General features: G+C 40.9%; 2 protein-coding genes across 2 annotated transcripts in view; both read right to left on the reverse strand.

Moving 5' to 3' along the window:
* LOC134572067 (uncharacterized) overlaps positions 1-20,542 on the reverse strand; it is a 333,780-nt gene that overhangs the window by 221,564 nt on the left and 91,674 nt on the right. The gene's annotated exons all lie outside the window — the stretch shown is intronic.
* LOC134572068 (transmembrane protease serine 9-like) overlaps positions 12,871-20,542 on the reverse strand; it is a 51,809-nt gene continuing 44,137 nt past the window's right edge. The window contains exons 6-9 of the mRNA XM_063430869.1: positions 17,266-17,476; positions 16,347-16,615; positions 14,174-14,343; positions 12,871-13,205 (exon numbers count right to left, since the gene is read on the reverse strand). Of these exons, the coding sequence (XP_063286939.1) occupies positions 12,981-13,205; positions 14,174-14,343; positions 16,347-16,615; positions 17,266-17,476 (875 nt within the window). The 3' untranslated portion in view covers positions 12,871-12,980. The remainder of the gene's footprint in view (positions 13,206-14,173; positions 14,344-16,346; positions 16,616-17,265; positions 17,477-20,542) is intronic.

The following is a 20,542-nucleotide window of genomic DNA, read 5'->3' on the forward strand; positions in this document are numbered from 1 at the left end:
GGTTAAGAATTGTGTGAAGTACGTGTCGTTTCTGGATGGTTGCGGGGCGTTCGTCTCACGAGTTGATCTATCTATAGCTGGGATATGTGTGGCGTTGCAGTCCCCACCTATTATTAGGCGTTTGCCTGCGTATGCTTGTAGGTGCGATGCGTAGTGTTGCCAGAACGTGCTGTTAGGAACAGATGGGGCATAGACTGAGCTTATAGCATAGGGGGTTGCGCCTAGTTTTCCTTCTATCGTAACATATCGTCCTTGTGGGTCTATGACACACCCGACGTCCGTCAGGGGACATGTGGTTTTGAGTAGGATCGCCACCCCTTTTGTTTTAGTATCTGGGGAGTGGGCCATGTAGCTTTGTTTGTAGTAACGGTGGGTAAGGGGGAATGATCTCGTGGATGTGAAGTGCGTTTCCTGTAGTAGTAGTACGTCTATGTGGTGCCTGTGTGCCCATCGTAGCAGGCCGTGTCTCTTAGTGGGTGTGTTGAGGCCTTTGGCGTTGATCGAAACGCATTTTAATAATAGGGGCATTGTGGCGGCTCAAATCCTATACTGGTTCCGCTCTTTGATGTAGAGTATAGGCGGGCAGTGGGTGGGGTGATGGGTGTGCCCAGTAGCGGGCTGGGGTCCCGTGCCTCGGTAGCGGGTTGGGGGGGGGGGTGTGGGTTGGAGAGGGTGGGGGTAGGAGGTGTGAGGTTCTATCGAGAAGGGCCCTAGGGGCCAAACTACTGGTCTTATACGTTGCCAGCAGGTGGTGGGGTGATTCGCCTGACCGCTCCTTATCGGGTAGGGGTAAGAGTAGGTAGTGTGGTGGTCTGTAGTGGCGGGTAGCCAGAGTCGCTTTCTGGTCCTATAGTTTAATCGGTGCAATGTCCTAATGTAGCGAGGTCCGAGTAATGTGTGTGCCAAGTGTTGGTCCCTGTGGCATCGCCCCTCCCCCCCCGCCACCCTCCCAAAGGGCAGGGGCGGCTGGGGGGGGGGACGGGGAGAGGCTTCTTGAATGTGGCGCCAGAGAGTGTGTGGTGGGAGTGCGTACTGTACCCAGAGTCAGTTGTCTCTTGAGCGGTGTGAGTCTCTCCCAGAGGGTGATGCGCCCCAGTGCGGGTGTTGTCTAGTGTGTTGGTCACCATAGTTGGTCAGGGTATTGTGGTATGTAGTCACTGGTTAAGCAGAAGTGCTCCTGTGCAAGATAAACAGAAAACAAGTATACAGCAGTGCCTACCAATCGTTCAGCAAGTTTCATAACATTAGTAAGGTATTCTAGTTGCATACCCATTATTAGTACAATCCCATTGTCATTGCATTCCCATTAATCCCCCCATCCCTTGTCATTTGCCATGTCTATACAAATACAGTCCTTAAATGTCACAACCTCTATGGTATGTACAGTGCTAGTATGCTTTATGCTGCTGAATATCAATATATTACGAGTCCTATTGTATCTCTTGTACCCAGGGTCGGTCGGCACTGTTGTGTCAGTATGGGTTTGTTCTTTTTGGTATTTTGTTCAGTTCCCTGGTATCCCTGAGCATTACTCTTTCCAAGACGGGATCTCTGTGTGGTGGTAGCGTGCATATTCTACTATGTTGGGGTTGTGGTGTGTCTATCGCCTGTGGTACTTTCTGTTGGGGTATGTGTCCCGGTGCGATTGTGTTTTTATTTTATTTTTTTATTATTTTTTTTTATTATTATTTGTTTTCAATAATTGTGTACTTTGAACGAGGGGTCCTGCTTTTCTCCCTGCGCTGTGTCCCCTTCTGTCCCATACCTATAACATTTGTGGAAGTGTCTCGTGGGTGGCTAACGGGAGGAATGGGCCCTGGTGTTTTACAGTGTAGTGGGGAGGTGGGTGGTGGGGTGCTTTACAAATATGCCTTACAAATAGGAAGAAATACTTATGAGGTTGTTATGAAGAGTCGGCTTCTTAGCTGCCAGGTTAGCTGTGGTGGTGTTGGAGGTCTTCAGCGCATCATCTCTGGGCGAGTCTTGGGGTTTTATGTGTCGGAGTCTCTGGGTAAGCGGCTATATACGGTCCGTGTTGGGATGTCGGGTGGGGCCTTTACGTGGAGTCCTCTTGCTAGTCGGTGGTGTTTAGTTTTGATCATCGGGGTTTAGGTCTTCAGCAGGTGAGCAAAGTCGTTGATGTGGTACTTCATCCCTCCGGGTCGGTGGTGTCTGGGCCCGGTTGGATCTCTCGCCATTGTTGGTCTCAAGGTGAGGGAGACCCAGCCTTTCAGCGAAGTTGGCCGCATCTGCGATGTCATGCAGGGTGTACGTTTGGTTATTTCTGCGTACCGTGAGCTTAAAGAGGTGCCCCCAGGCATACCGGATCTGTCTCCGTGTCAATTCCAACGTAAGTGGGCGCAATTCTCTGCGTTTTCTTAGGGTGCTGGGGGCCAGGTCTTGGAAAAACATCACTGGATGGCCTTCAATTTGGAGAGGAGTGTTTCTGGCAGCTCTCATTATGGCCTCCTTGATGTGGAAGTAGTGTAGCCGTACAATCACATCCCGCGGTCGGGTCATGCCAGGTGTGGGGGCTCGCAGGGCCCTATTTGCACAGTCTAGGAGAAGCTCGGCTGGGGGCGCTTCTGGGAGCAGGCTGCAGAATGTCTCCCTGATGGTGGTTGCGAGGGACTCCATATCTATCGCTTCGGGTATGCCCCTAATTCTGATATTATTACGTCGTGATCTGTTATTAAGATCTTCTTGGGCGTCCTCGAGCTGCTTCACCTGGTCTCTGAGGTCTTTTATGGCCTGTTCGTGGTGGTCTGTTCTGACTGTGGTGGCGGCCATTTTATCTTCAAGGGAGCTAGTGCGTTGCACGAGGTCAGTGAGGCCTGCCCGTATGGGCGCTAGGTGTTTAGTAAATTCTGCGGCCATGTTAGCTTTAATATCTTGTAAGAAGCCACGGAGGTCGTCCCTTGTGATAGGGCTGGTGTTGTGGTGGTGGCTAATGTCGCTAGCTGTGGAATCGGAGTCATACTCCTTTTGCTCACCGGCCTTCTGCTCCTCCTCCGGCCTGCGGCTTTTGAAGATCGAGGCCACGGCCGACCCCTGCTTAGATTTGCATCCGCCTCCCATTCCCTCGGTTGTACCACCGGTTGCTGGCACTGAGGTGTGTTTTTAGGGTGGTTTTGGCTGTGGATTGCGACTGATAATTGCTGCTGTAGGACCAGATCGCTCGGAGCTCTAGCAAGACACCGCCATTCACACCGGAAGTCAGGCGCCGCCCCAATCATTTTAGTTTTAATCCAAATTTAGATTTTAATTTGTGCCATGATTTTAATTAGGCATGTGCATGGGGAAAAGTTTCGGTTCAGTTCGGCATTCCGAAATTCGGGACTTTCACAATTCGGGACTTCGGCAATTCGGCACTTCAACACTTCGGAAATTTGCCAACTTCGGCACTTCGGCACTTTGACACTTTGGAAATTCGGCCACTTCGGCACTTCAGAAATTCGGAATTTCAAAACTTCAGAATTTCGGGACTTCGGCACTTCGGGACTTCTTTTGCAGCCGCTTAGTAGATAACTCCCTAATTCCCACTGTATTAGGGAGTTATCTACCAAAAGGCTGAAAGACCTAAATTGGTCTTTCAGCCAAATTTACTAATACTAAGTAAAAATTACTTAGTATTAGTAAATTTTGCCCCTACTCGCTATAACGCGAATAGGGGCATGTCTAGTAAACAGTGAGCAGCCTGTGGGGGAGGGGGTGACTAGGGGTTTGAGGACCCCTAGTCACCTGGGGGGGACATTTTTTTAGGGCCCTATCCTGCCGCTCAGGGGTGGGGGCCAGGGGGGAGGACATTAGGTCCCCCCTTTATTTTACTGTAGGGCCCCCACCCACTGCTCAGGGGTGGGGGCCAGGGGGGAGGACATTAGGTCCCCCCCTTATTTTACTGTAGGGCCCCCACCCACTGCTCAGGGGTGGGGCCTGGGGGGAGGACATTAGAAGTACCCGAATGTCCGAATTGCCCGAAATTTGGACTGAAACGAATTGCACATGTCTAATTTGAATAGATTATCTATAATTATACTTTACATACTCTTTATGACTGTATAATGTTGTGACTGTAATGTGGTGACTGTATAATGTTAGTCCATATTAACTGTGTTAGTTTTGTCTTACCTGTTAGTTCACATTCCATTTTATGCCAGAGCTCTTGAAAGCTACTTTCATTGTGCATCATATATATATGGAATAGGGGGTCTGTCTTATAATTGGCAAACCTAAACCTCCTTTTGTATATTTTTTAGGATAGGATTTTGTTGCTCAATCTCGGTTTTTACCTGACCATAAAAATTTGGTAGCGTAAGACTGTGCTAAATTCAACCAAATATCAGGTATTTTAATGGTATATGGCTAAAACTGTATGTCCATGTTGGTAGAATATAAGATTTAAAAACATTAATCCTACCCAGCCACGATACGGGTAGATAAATCCATTGTTTACACATGTTATTTATTTCTTTTAGGGCTGTTATGACATATTGTTTGTCCATCATAAATGTTTGATCTGAAGTAATAACGAGGCCTAGATAATTCAGTTCTTCCTTCACCCATTTGCAACTAAATTCCCTTTGGCATGCAACCAAAATCTCTTTCTCCACATTTTTTGATGTTCTACAATGAAAAGTGAAAAAGACTGTGCAGCTGAAACATGCACTAAAAGTGTAATGAGCCCTCGTGAATAATGAGAATGCACTTTTCTGACAGTGCATTCTCATTATTCACGAGGGCTCATTACACTTTTAGTGCATGTTTCAGCTGCACAGTCTTTTTCACTTTTCATTGATTTTCTCATTTCTAGAGGTCAGGCAGTATACTCACATTTTTTACTACATCATTTCACACACACACCGGAGAATGATCTTAGTAGCACACACACACTCTTTTCTACAGTGTTTCACATACATACCGTAGATTGATTTAGTACAGGATTTTCCCATTCTTGCTTTACATTTATCTATTTTTCACTAGTTTGGAATTCACACATACTGATTTGTCACTCACCATTTAATATTCCCGGTGTGTATTTATTTCATCACACACATGCTGATCACTCTACACTACAAATGGACCCCAGTAGATAAAGGGTAAACATCACACACACTCTCTGTTATATACTGACAACTCACATTATGCTAAGCCAGCCTGTTTTCTGTAATTGATGCCTGTTCTTATTGTTTAGGTTTGTGATTTGGCAACACACATGGCTTTCCCAGCTAGGGTTTCCAATTTAGTAAGGAGTTAGGTAGTATTTGAGTTAGCTCTATTAGGCTACACAGGTCCATAGTTACCAATACACCAGTCTTTCTAACCGAGTCCCTATATGAGCAATCGTTTCTAGCCATTCCTGGCTCACTCTAGTATCCAACGATCAGTTAGGCAGTTGCTTAGACATTTATGAAAACACATATGCAACATATAATTTTATTTATCCTCCGTATTGATTTTAAATCTCTGCCGACATTTGGTTTTTAAACAGCTGTGCCGTCTCTAGGCAACACATGGTGATTTCACCACACGTCACTTTATGGCAATTAACACAACGATCCGCAATTTGCGGCTTCACTCACATGGCAGATTGGACACACAGGGAGCACTTGGTGATTGGGTAAGTTTAACAAGCGTTTATGTATATATTTGAGGTTTTTGTATATGACAGCATCTTGATAAAGACCGCTAGACGGTCGAAACGTTGATTTTTTTTGCGTGCTATTTGAATACAGTAATTTGATTTACCAAATCCATGGAGTGCTCTCATTTCTTGCTTTGTTTATAGTATTTTGCACAGAGAAGCACCTGGTATGTATTATTATTTGGGAAGAGTGCCAGAAATGGCATAGTTTCTATATATATATATATATATATATATATATATATATACACATATATAATTAGATTTTTTCATTAACTAACATTTTTATTTTATTTTTTATTTTACACTTGCAGGGAGACACTAGGACACCTATTGTGACCATGTGACTGCTCTGTTGAGCGATCACATGGCCCCCGGGGTCCTAATTCGCCACGGGGAGATTGCCTGCACTGCAGGCAGTCTCCCCACACCAGGAGAACCGCCGATCGCTGCCGGGGGAACGACGGCGATCGGGTAAGTACATAATACCGTTGTGACGGTTCAGGACCGTCAGCGGTCCTCAACGGTAAAGTACCGATGACGGTCCTGAACCGTCACCGGTCGAGAAGGGGTTAAACCATCCATCTTCTTGAGCGAAATTAGAAGGAACTGCACACATTTGGACTCATATGAAATTCAAGCTAATATACTTATTAGAGAATTTTCAGCGAAACATTATCCTAAGCAAGGATGGAAAGGGAAAGATTAAGGAAAATTAAGTCCCCTTGATTTTTAACTACCCAGGGAGAAATAGAGAACTTTAAAAGATTATCAATAAATATTGGTTTATTTTGCAGGAAAACCCCCTTCTTGATCAGATAATTCCTAAGAAACCTGTTATTATCTATAGAGGAATACCTAATATTCGAAATCACCTAATTAAGAGTAGTTTTAGTAGTTTAGAGTAGTTTTAGACAGGAGAATAACCGCAAAACGTTTCTCAATAGTGAGGTTGGATTTTTTTCAATGTGGCTATTGTATAGCTTGTAGAACTATAGGAGCATCTAAGTGCGTTAAAAATGAACTAATAGGAGGAAATGCGGGCAAATTATATAAGGTGAAACAACTGATAACTTGCCATACCACGAATTGCATTTAGGTGCTTACCTGTCCATGCAATAAACAATACGTGGGTAAAACCATAAGGCAAATATATGTTCGTATTGAAGAGCATTTATGGAATATCAAAAAAAAAAAAGGTTTTAAGGAACACCCTTTATCCTCACATTTCGTACAGCAGCACCAAGGAGATCCCTCCAAATTACAATTATGTGGAATTGAAAAAGTTAGTAGGAATTGGAGGGGGGACGATTTGGATAATAAGTTGGCGAAACAAGAGATGAGATGGGTGCTCTGCTCAAATAAAATCGTTATCCCCTAAAGGTCTAAATGGGGACTTTGAGATTTGTCACTTCCTATAACTCACTGGGATTGTCCAGAATGTATGTCGAGTTGCAATTTTTGTGATGTACAGTAATGTTTTATGATATCTCTAATTTTCTCTGAATTGTTTTCCTCTCTGCTTTTTTCATCATGGGAAGAGAGTACATATTAACACCATCACTATCTCTCAACTTTTGGGAAAGTATCTGCTAATTATATAGATCCACATTTTACAGCTGTGGAGGAAGTGGTAGGTAAACCGAATAATAAAAAAGATAGATAGGAAATGTTATTATCTTACATAACCGATATGATCCTTAATGAGGATAAGAGAGAAGCATTTAGTATAGTGTTAACGAGAAAGACTCTTTAGGATTTCCCCTATGATTAGATTATTTGTTTTCTTGGTATATCGAATAGAGATTGTTATTATCTGCCCATTAGGTTTTTTACACATTTATTTTTATATATTTTTATATCAGCATGGAATTTGAAAAAGCTTTTAGTACGATAGATACAGCATAATTCTTTTCTTTCCCATTTAAAGCTTTTAAACAAGAAATGTGCTATACTGTATATACTTTATAATATATTCTTATAAGAATCTGTATTTTACTAAAGTAGTTTTTTTTTTATGTTTGACATATTGCGATATATATCCTAGTCTTAATGTGGTGTGACATTGTGTAATCATTATTATTAATGTGATCTGTGTGGAAGCAAATGATGGTCTCTGACTCCACAAACATAAACCCATAAGGACGATTGAAAAATGGAACAGCAGTAACCCACAAACATTGGCCCCCGGACCAATAACAACAGAGCGTGGGAGGAGTAAGGGATATAAAAGGAGGGGTTGGAGACCAAGGAGGAGGAAGCCCAGAGAGGCAGGCGAAACACTTCACGCAGACATCATCGGATAGGCGGACTCGGAAGTCATCACGTGAGCGTGACATTTGAAACCCGGTAGTGATTGAGACTGTGGAGTTTTATACTTGATGTATACATGCTTTAATGTGAGGAGCTGTACCAGCTGAACCCACCATTCATTCAGTAAGAGTTTTTAACGATTTTTTTTACCAATAAATACTGTTATTCAATTAGGGTCTCTTTTGCCTGTCTATTCTATACCACACAGAATCAGTTTGGCCATAAAAGAATACTGCTATCAGCTTCCATCTATCTATTGTGGGATCTTCCCTCTCCAGTGGAGTCTTGCAAACCCAGAGCCAAGGGTGATAGGGCTCTGGTCCATGTGAGTTCTTCCCCCACCCCTCTATGTATATTGTGTACTGTACAATCTGCACTATATTTCTCTTTGCTTAATTATAGATTTACCATCTCCAGTACCAGCACTCTTTTGGTAATATTGTTTAATTTTGGGTATACTGTTGTGTATCTCCTTAGCGCTTACCTATTATTGGGTGACTATCGGGGAGTTACTGTGGGATGAAGATGTTTGGAGGTAACTGAAGGAAGGTGAATGTGAGGAAGTGACAATCGGTGGATGAACTAAACAATGCTAAAACACAAAATGCTGGATCTGTCCAAATAGAAGTCCTCTTCTTCCTGGGCATAATGATCACTATAAGGTTTATTGGAAGATTATTGGATGGGCCTTGTATGCTGGTTGTATTGGTTGTATGATGTATTGGTACAAGTGAAGTTCAAATCATTTGAGGCTCCCTGGGAGAATGTTTTATCTCTTATGCTCGACGTTTGATTTATTTGAATGCATGGAGTTTACTAACAGGTGCACTGTAAGGTTTGTGGATAGTGAAACAGTAAAATATTTACATTTATGCACATCCAAAATGACCTTTACGTGTACACACAGTGATGACCCATAGATGGAGCTATAGGGAGAGGAATAAACCACATACGTAATGTATTTCAGCTTGCTGAAGTGCTTTATATGTCTGGAGTCTCTTGGCAGTTTTAAAAAAGTGCCTGTTTGAATATAAATCGGATATTTTATAATTGCCACTCAGGCAGCCAGGAAGGCTTTCTTCCACTTCCTTCAGTTCCACAGAGTAAAAGAGGCAGACTGCCTGTACTAGCGTGTACCTTTCTCAATGAGCTGAACTAGAGCTCAGTGGGAAACACATGATCAAGAGTCCATGTGCTCACTTGTGGCTCCCGCACTGAGGATTCTTCTCAATGAGAAGCCTCCGATTGTAGTATTACCTGGCACAGACTAGGGGCTTGAAGAAAAACATGCTGCCAAAATAAAAGCATAATTTCTTTGGGTATATCTAATAAATTGTTAAAAACTAAAAAAAACATGTAATGCTTCCTTTTGGTGTTTAGTGAATAAACTCGTGACGCAATGGAACTATGTCATGAGGAGGAAGAAAAATGGATCTTTGCCTAAGACTTGCACCGGCAATGATCCATTTTCTGGGTAATGTGGCTATCATGTTTACTATGAGAAGGAAGTCAGTCACCATACCTTTCTGAAGCAGATTTCTTATTCATTCTAAGTTATGTGACACATGCCACACTAGCCTAGAGGCACTCACTGAAACATGTCTCCCTTCATTTGAGATACCAAGGCATCCAGAATCATTGGGGACACCTAAACTCCTCATAGTCTCATATGAGGGGACATCTCATTGCATTAGAGACACATTCAAAGCAGAGGAATCTGGAGACACAATAACAATAACCATACTACATTACGCAAACTCTCTGGGGTCCCATAGAAGCTCTATCCCACAGCTCAATTTATTGTTCTCATTCCTGTAGCCCCTTGGAACGATCGCAGTTTAGTAGAAAGGGTCCCTGACAGGGCTAGGTGAAGCAGTACCAGGATTGGTAGACTGGGGCTAAGGGGTGGGTATATATATATATAGGGGCAGCCATCTTAGAAATAGGCAATTTAATGTACTCACCAACGTGAGTTTGTCCCTCCTTCCCGCACTTAGGGATTTGGTTGTTCTGTTTCTGCCCTGCTTGGTCAGGGCGGCGGGGCTGGTAAGGGGAAGGGAAATGGGGGCGATAGGGACTTTGGAGATAGAAAAGGAGCAAGGGGTAGGTAAAAAAAAAAAAGTGGTGAAATAGTATTGGGCTCATACAGTTGTTTATGGTGTTGGGAGGTTTCGAGTCCGTAGGTGGCTAAGAACCTCGGAGGTGTGGGGGTATCAAGGTATACCCTTACCACTGGGCTGTTAATTAAAATGTTGGCACTTTATTGGTTATGTGTTATGTATAATTATATATCGTATTATATGTTATTTATGGTTGTAGTCATTGCCCTATTAATTATTGGGCCTGCTAAAATATAAGACAGCAATAGGTGGGGGGCAATGACTTTTGTTATTATATACTATGTTCAATAAAAGCTGGCATGCTTATATATTGGTTAATATAAAATAATATGAAACGACTTTGTTTCCATGCAGGCTGTGTCAGTGACAGCCAGGGAAGGTGTTGCTAGGGCTGCATAAACAGAAACAATCGTAATGTTACTCCTATATGGCAGCGAATTGAGCAGTGACATTTCAGAGGTAGGATCTATATACAAAAAATGCTTAGTTAAGGTACAGTTGATTTTGTGACTTTAGTGTTTATTTAAGTACCGTATATACTCGAGTATAAGACGAGTTTTTCAGCACATTTTTTGTGCTGAAAAACACTAACTCGTCTTATACTCGAGTCAGTTGTCTGTATTATGGCAATTTACATTGCCATAATACAGACATGGACCGGGGGCTGTCAGGAAGCTGTTACTTACCTTCACCGCAGCTCCTGTCAGCTCCCTTCTCTCTTCTCCGGTGCGTGCAGCTCCCAGGTCAGCTCCCTCTGCAACTCTCGCGAGAGCCGCGGGGTCAGAGCGTTGCCACGGGTTACCGTGGCAACGCTCCGCGCGGCCGCGAGAGTTGCAGAGGGAGCTGACCTGGGAGCTGCACGCACCGGAGAAGAGAGAAGGGAGCTGACAGGAGCTGCGGTGAAGGTAAGTAACAGCTTCCTGACAGCCCCCTCCTACAGCCCATCCACTGGACCACCAGGGAGTGAGAGCCCCCCTCCCTGGCCAGCTAACAAGCAGGGAGGGGGGACGAAAAAATACAAATATTAATAATAAAACAAAAAATAATTAAAATAATAACATAAAAATAATAATACAAATAATAATAAAATAAAAAAAATAGTTACCTAAAAAAAAATAACATTTAAAAAAAATATTAAAATAATAATTAAATAATAATTAATAAAATGCCCACCCCCCACCAATGCTCTGCACTCATACACACACACACTGCACATACACACACTGCACTGCATTCATTATAAACACACTGCATTCATACACACTGCACTCACACACACTGCACTAATATACACACACTGCACTCATACACACACTGCACTGCATTCATTATATACACACTGCATTCATACACACACACACTGCACTCATATACACACTGCACTCATATACACACACTGCACTCATTATACACACACTGCATACACACTGCACTCATACATACACACTGCACTCATATACACACTGCACTGCATTCATTATACACACACTGCACTCATACACACACTGCACTCATACACACACACACTGCACTCATACACACACACACTGCATTCATACACACACACACTGCATTCATACACACACACACTGCATTCATACACACTGCACTCATACACACACACACTGCACTCATACACACACACACTGCACTCATACACACACACACTGCACTCATGCACACACACTGCACTCATGCACACACACTGCACTCATGCACACACACTGCACTCATGCACACACACTGCACTCATGCACACACACTGCACTCATGCACACACACTGCACTGCATTCATTATACACACACTGCACTCATACACACACACACTGCACTCCATTCATTATATACACACTGCACTCATACACACTGCATACACACACACTGCATACACACACACTGCATACACACACACAGCACTCACACACACACACTGCATTAATTATATACACACACTGTAAATAAATATTCAGTTAATATAATTTTTTTAGGATCTAATTTTATTTAGAAATTTACCAGTAGCTGCTGCATTTCCCACCCTAGTCTTATACTCGAGTCAATAAGTTTTCCCAGTTTTTTGGGGTAAAATTAGGGGCCTCGGCTTATATTCGGGTCGGCTTATACTCGAGTATATACGGTACTAAGATTAAGAATAAACAAAGAAAACAAACCAGCAATTGAGGTATTGAAGCACAATATAAGCAATATTCCTAATCCGTGTTTACTTTTAAACATGATCTAATCGTGAGATTCAATTGAGCAGGACCTTTGAAATAACGGCCCAGAATGTTTCTCATGTCCAGTGTGATGGGGCACATGATGTGAAGCCAGCAATTGAATAATGTTAAATCTTTAATATATTGTACAAACTTCCAGTGATCACATTATCTCAACACCCAGTAAATATTAAATTGCCCCACACTCACCATCCATAAGTGGGTGCTGAAGGACATTAGGTCCCCTCCCCTTACCAATAATACAACCCCACCAACTGCCCATGGGGAAGTACTGGATTGTCATTCAGTGTCCCCATTCTTAAACTAATAGCTCCTGTCTACGGATCATGGGTGAGGACTGGGTTGGACACCGTGAACCCTCTCCCTTGTTTTTTTTTAATAGTTCCCACCTGCTGGCCATGAGTGGGTGGATGGGTGGGGGGGAGGGGAGTGAAGAGTGACATGTTCATCCCCCATTATTTAATTTGAAACCTCTACCCAATCCCCATGTGACATATGTAATTCTTCCCCTCATATTTTATAGGACCCATTCACAATCGAGGTCAAAGAAAATAGAGCATCTCATGTTCAATATTTTATTCATTTGTGTAAATATCAAAGAAGAGACAGTTTTTTTTTTGTTTTCTTTTAAATAAACCTTTCTATTTTTTAAATCTGTGTATAAATATATTCTAAACCTGGGTCAGAATTAAACTACAGAATAGAACAATTGTCCATGACGTGCCGGTCAGGCTCAGGCCCACATTCATTTCATCTTTAATCCATGATACATAGGCCGGTACTAGGGTGTACACCTCGGGGCGATTAGGTAAAGCGCATCCTTCCCTCCAGCTGACAATCCCAGCCTGGATCCACATACCATCCTTCTTACACACCAAGGGTCCCCCGGAGTCTCCCTGGAAGATAAATATCCATGGATGAGGAGATAATAACAGCAAATCACTGTGAGTAATAAACCATAGACAAACACAGCTAATCGAGTCAGTATAGCCTGACGTGGTATATAAAGAAAACATAGATAAAAAATAATATATGGACTCCTTTGTTATGTACCATCTATGTTCCAGAATAACATTGGTATAGCACTTCTGAAAGCCAAACCCACATTCAACACTCACTAAGCTTTTTTTTAGATTAAATCATAATCTTTATAGATTTTAACTTCAGTGCTGATTGTACCATTAATGTATCCTCATTAGAGCCAAGAGTTGCTCCAGGAAATGTGAGTCATTATTCTATTGTACTCATTAACCTCTTAGAGTAGTCCTATGATCCCTCTATTTTCAATAGTGGCTTACACATGCAGAATCTAATATCTGAGAAACCCCAATCTGGTATTAACTATTGGCATTTTTGCCATTCCGTACTGGGGATAGGGGATGTTTAATTTGAAGTGGAAGTCCCCATTGCCCTCTATTAAATTAGTTAGGGAGCCCCCTGTTCCCAGACACCATCTTGTTGAATGGTTTAAAATAAAAATAACAAAGTAGCTTACATAATGGCAGCTGCTCATGACTCATGTACTATAAACAGCTATAAATCAAGAGTTTGACAAATTCCCTAATTTCTATATTTGTATGGACTTTGACCTTCTGCATGTAATTATATTTCAGGTGATCTGGTGTCTGCTAAAGAAAAGAAATATGTCATCTCCAAATGGGTATTAAATCAGCTTCAATATATCTTGTCTAATTAGGAATTTTTTTCTAAAATACAAAGTTGTCAGAACATTTGTCATTTACAGTCCTTCTTATGAATGATATATTAGTTTAATACATCCAGTGATTATTAGCCCAGTATCAATGAATCAGTTATGGGATGATAAACAGTTAAGTCATTTAATTGGTGAAATCTATTGACCCACCTGGCAGGAGTCATTCCCTCCTTCCTTGTATCCAGCACATATCTTCTCTTCCTGGACGATGGTTTCAGACCAACTAACTGAAGATCCAATGTGGTACATCTCATCACAACTACTGTGGTCTATCAGTGGTAGTTTTACTTTTTTGATTGTTTTAGTAGGTGAGAGATTTACTGAAGATTTAATGAAACAAGAGAGATATTACGTGATTCTCGTGCTTAAAGTCTAAACGGTAGGTAATGGATTAATTCAGAAACTTAAATATACATGAATTTAATTACGATGCAATTTACTGATTAATTTATAAATGATTTTCAATGTTTATTTGATAGTAAACCAGACAAATAACAGTTACTCTTTAACAATAGTTCCTCTAAATTTGGTTAAACCTACTTTATATATCACCTTCGGGACCCTCACCTACTGTGACGGTCACTTGACTGGTTCCCTACCCGTTGTCTCCCGGCAGAGGGAGGAGGTCTCTTCAAAGTCTGGAAAGCCACTTAAGGCCCGAGTTTCTGAGTGCTTGCAGATCGAATTAGAATTTTCTGTTGTTGGTTCATTTTCTTTTCTTTTTAGACACTCAAGGTTTCTAGTGAGTATTTACCTAATGGACGATCTCCAGATTTCAATTAATTTTCTACTTAATGGATAAACACATAAACATACCTTTATAGAATAGTATCTACCCCACCCGTCCCCCACATTTACCTGGTCACTTATTGTTTAGCGTTGTCTGTAGTGTGAGTTGGGGTAATCTCACCCAAGGTGCCCACTGGCTAGACTTCTCTATTTGCTATTATATTCATAATAATAGATAAAACTCTAACTTGACTTGCCATTACTGTATGAAGTTAATGTAGCAGTGTTACACTCATGATATCCTCTATAAAACTTCTGTATTTTATGCTTGCATGCTTAAGTTAAGTGGGCTCAAAATAAATAAATAAAAACAAAAAAAAGGACTTTATATTCTAAAGTGGAATTTATAGGCAAAAAAAAAATCATTTATGCATATTAGAAACTACTCTCCATTTAACATTTAATAGCTATGTTCTTAATTGTATTATTTGTACTTAGCTTAAAACCTCAATTTTCCAGTATCCCCATAGAATGAAAATAACTTGGAAAAATTCAGTGATGTGTGTACCTGTGTGTTTGCTTGTGTATGTGTTTGTTTGTGTATGTGTGTGTTTGTTACTTACCCTCAATTACTAACTAGTATTAGGAAGAGGGAAGACTTCCCAAGTACTGAACAAAGATAAAGTGTTGTCCACAGAAAGTTCAAAATGAAAAATGTATCTACACTCACAATTCTGGATTGTTAAAACGATCATCAGAAGAACAGGATTGGCTTCTGAACATCTGGTTCTTGCAGAGCAATTGGCTGGAGAATGGGGTCTTCCATATGCTGCCTTGTTACTGACTGGCTGAATCTTTCTAGCAAATTGTCTTTTAGTAATGAAACAGTGGAAAATGTATCGTAACGAGATAATTATAAAGCAGATAGTTAAGTGAATAAACACTTAAGTCCATCAAGTTCAACTCTGAAGCCCATTATTTTATGCAGTTGGCAAAAAAAAAAAAAGGCAGCTATGTCCATCTTTGCCACAAAAGGGCTAAAATCTTGACTTCATATTGACAATCAGATTTTTCCTTGGATCAAAAACACTAAAAAAGGAAGTGTTTAAATTAAAGCCTAGGGATACTTCCAGTGGTCACTCCTCAGATGGCTGCTATAGGTACTTCCTGGGACAGTGCTGCACAGTGTTACACTGAACTTTCCTCATAGAGATGCATTGATTCGACTGATTGGCCTCCGTGGCAATCTAAGCTAATCTAATGCTTTCCATGTGGGAAAGCATTAGGTTGGCTGAGATCATCAATTCTGATGATGTTGGCCAAAGAGGTGGATCAGGGGCAGGGCTAGCACCTGCAGACCTGTGGAGAGCTGGAAATAAAGTAAGTTTTAACCCTTTCAAAAGAGAGAAGGGGGTTAAAGCTACCTAAATAAATATGAATATATGTTTTTATTCCTGACCCTATAGTGTTACTTGAATACGTTTATCATATTTTGAGAACTCAGTTTAATCCATTCAAGGTGATCATTTGAATATACCTACAAACTAATATCAGAAGTTAGATAATCAGGCTCTTTACTATAATTACTTACCACCATAGTTCACATCCCCCCAGCCGGTTACCCAGCATTCCAAACCAGATGGGAATGTGTCGAATGATCCTGGTAGACACACTGGCAGGATGTAGTTGTTATAACTGACTGGGTTTGACAACTTCACCAGGGCAATGTCCCCTCTGCTTCCTGTTGTGGTGAACAGTTGGTTTAATATGATTTTCTCCACCGGGGCGGATTGCTTGTGTGGACTGTTCCCAGAGAGTTGGTACATTCCTAAGTAAACCATGAAGTTCTTTGGGTTAGAATTGCTGTAGGAAGTAAAAATGGATTATTTCAGAATAATCAAGTGTAGTGCTGTCACACAGTATTGTAGTACTAGGTGTCTCCAAAATTGCAACATATTAAATGACTATTATTTCGACAATGAACACAGTCAGTATCTCATTCCACAAAATGGTAAATAAACTAGGAACATGTCTGGGGCAGTTTATTTCATGTTTTACTCACACCTTGAATAATAATTAACATTTTATAAAGCATTTCCAATCTTTAATGCAGCTCTTCCATCAGAAAGCCCTTATATAGTCGCTAATTTCATGTTTATAATTATATGATAATTTGTTTATGCAGAGGCAACAAATGCTGCTTCACCTTACAAACTGTCTGCACCTCATGCTGATCATTTTTATATCCATTCGCTATTTGGTTTCTAATACAAACTGAATACAAGATTTCTAAATAACATTGGTTTCCTGGGTATAATGGTGGATACATACTGCACTTCCTACTCCATGCCCAATGGAATGATGGGAACTAATACACTCAACTTTGGAGACTGAATGATGCTATTGGCTGCTGGATGTTGGTTGTTTAGCTCTGTATAGTTTCAGAACACGCGGTGAAGAAAGGTTTTGTCAAACTGTGACCATAGCTGTGGTAAGATATTTGGGAGACCCACCTTTGAAAGCAATGAGCAGCGCTGAGAACCCACTGGTTGGAGATCAGAGACCCGCCACAAATATGGAATCCATAGAGCTGTATACTAATCTGCCAGGGCCACTCTCCATCCACAGCATCGGAACCCCCCACTATGCGACTGGAGACCACCGGAGAGCCACACTTTCCAAGTGGTGACTGGGTTGTGGTGAAGGGAGTGGTCTGAGGAATCACTGGGGGGAGATTGAGATAGCCAAGTAAGGAGATGGACTTCAGACATGTGTGAAATATGAGCTTATAGGATATAGCTACATCATTGAGACCCTGGATAATGGCACTATTTTTTCAAAGTAACTAAATGTAAAAAATACCTTTCAAAACATTTTATTTCTTTATAGAAATTAATCTAAGGTGAACATAGAGACATGATTATAATAAAATATTAACACCATAAATCTCCATAATGAATTTACAAAAAATTGTGATGTAATATATATATATATTTATGTCACATGGATGTTTGTCAGAAAGACTAGGTTTACATCAGCGCTTTTATACAATCTGTCTATATTGAGATTTATGAAGTATAAAAGGCAATCCCTGATCTGTTTACTAAATAGTGGAAAATTAAATCCCATAGCAGTCTGCAAGAACACAGTACTCAATCATTTTCATGGCAGATTTGTGGATTCTGATAATCAGATTTTTTTTTTTTTTTTTTTTTAGATACATAAATGAGAAAAGAAAAGTAAAACAAGGATTAGTTAGATTAAAAAGAAAAGAAGGAAGGTATGTAGAAGAGGATAAAGGTCTAGCTGACTGCCTCAATGAATATTTGTGTTCGGTATTTACAGATAAGAATGAAGGAAAGGGACCTCAGTTAAGAAAAAGGATAAATGAGTCATTTATAACACCTGAGTTTACAGAGGAAGAGGTTCTATTTCAACTGTCAAAAGTAAAGACAAATAAGTCAATGGGACCTGATGGAATACACCCAGAGCTATTAAAAGAGCTTAGTGGTGTACTAGCAAAACCATTAACAGATTTATTTAACCAATCATTGATAACAGGAGTAGTCCCAGAAGATTGGAAGTTGGCTAATGTTGTGCCCATTCACAAGAAAGGTAATAGGGAGGAGTCGGGCAACTATAGGCCAGTAAGCCTTACTTCAGTAGTGGGGAAAGTGATGGAAACCATGTTAAAGGATAGGATTGTTGAACATCTAAAAACACATGGATTTCAAGATCAGAGACAACATGGATTTACTTCAGGGAGATCTTGCCAAACTAATCTTATTGATTTTTTTGATTGGGTAACTAAAATTATAGATCAGGGTGGTGCAGTAGACATTGCTTACCTAGATTTCAGTAAGGCTTTTGACACTGTTGCACATAGAAGGCTTATCAATAAACTGCAATATTTAAGTTTGGATTCCAATATTGTTGAATGGGTAAGGCAGTGGCTGAGTGACAGGCAACAGACGGTTGTAGTCGATGGAGTATATTCGAAGCTTGGGCTTGTCACCAGTGGGGTACCTCAGGGATCTGTACTTGGACCCATTCTCTTTAATATTTTTATTAGTGATATTGCAGAAGGTCTTGATGGTAAGGTATGTCTTTTTGCTGATGATTCTAAGATTTGTAACAGGGTTGATGTTCCAGGAGGGATAAGCCAAATGGCTAATGATTTAGGTAAACTAGAAAATGGTCAGAGTTGTGGCAACTGACATTTAATGTGCATAAGTGCAAGATAATGCATCTTGGACGTAAAAACCCAAGGGCAGAGTACAGAATATTTGATAGAGTCCTAACCTCAACATCTGAGGAAAGGGATTTAGGGGTGATTATTTCTGATGACTTAAAGGTAGGCAGACAATGTAATAGAGCAGCAGGAAATGCTAGCAGAATGCTTGGTTATATAGGGAGAGGTATTAGCAGTAGAAAGAGGGAAGTGCTCATGCCATTGTACAGAACACTGATGAGACCTCACTTGGAGTATTGTACGCAGTACTGGAGACCGTATCTTCAGAAGGATATTGATACGTTAGAGAGAGTTCAGAGAAGGGCTACTAAACTGCTTCATGGATTGCAGGATAAAACTTACCAGGAAAGGTTAAAGGATCTTAACATGTATAGCTTGGAGGAAAGACGAGACAGGGGGGATATGATAGAAACATTTAAATACATAAAAGGAATCAACACAGTAAAGGAGGAGACTATATTTAAAAGAAGAAAAACTACCACAACAAGAGGACATAGACTCAAATTAGAGGGACAAAGGTTTAAAAATAATATTAGGAAGAATTACTTTACTGAGAGGGTAGTGGATGCATGGAATAGCCTTCCAGCTGAAGTGGTAGAGGTTAACACAGTAAAGGAGTTTAAGCATGCGTGGGATAGGCATAAGGCTATCCTAACTATAAGATAAGGCCAGGGACTAATGAACGTATTTAGAAAATTGGGCAGACTAGATGGGCCGAATGGTTCTTATCTGCCGTCACATTCTATGTTTCGATGTTTCTATGTAAACATGGGTTTTGTATTGGTGATAATGTCTACAGAACTGCTTTGGTCACACCACATCCGCAGCAGTGGTAACTCAGACCCACGACCACTTGGAAGCCTAGCACAGAAGGAATTTGGTAATGGGGTGGGATCATCCAAATGATATAATAACTATCGATATACACAGAATGGAAGAAGAACCCAAAAGCATACAGTGGTTGCCCATAAACCGAGTGATGCAGAAGCAGTCTTGCTACAGTACATTCAGATGACTCTGCATGTAGCGATATAACATAGTGAAATAGGGAAGAGAGCCCTCCATTGTAAGCAGTAAATAAAAGGTGTGAGAACTCCGGATCTGCATAGAAAGTAGCAAAGAATAGATATTGTTCAGCAATTGCTTGAAAAAGACACAGTCAAAACGTTGCTACTTTGTTTGGGGTTGCTGTCAGGACTGACCTAACTGTAACTCGCAAATCTAGGAAGAGTCAGGACAGAATTGCGTACCGGACCCTAGAGAGGTTGGGCTAGCATAAAATATAAATAACACAACGTCTGCAAGCAGACACAGTGCAAACATAAAGAGACTGAGGTCAAGGATAACAAATGTACACAGAATCGAAAAACAAGCCAAGGTCAGGATAACAGAGAACAAGAAACAATTATAGCTACGAAGTATACATACCTTTTATTAAGGGACAGATTTCCCATTAGGCAGAATAGGCACCTGCCTACAGAATCATGAACACTAGGGGGCAACTGTTTTCAGCTCTTATAATTTGCGTTTTTTTTTTT

This window comes from Pelobates fuscus, chromosome 8 (genome assembly GCF_036172605.1).
Source record: "Pelobates fuscus isolate aPelFus1 chromosome 8, aPelFus1.pri, whole genome shotgun sequence".
NCBI lineage: Eukaryota > Metazoa > Chordata > Amphibia > Anura > Pelobatidae > Pelobates > Pelobates fuscus.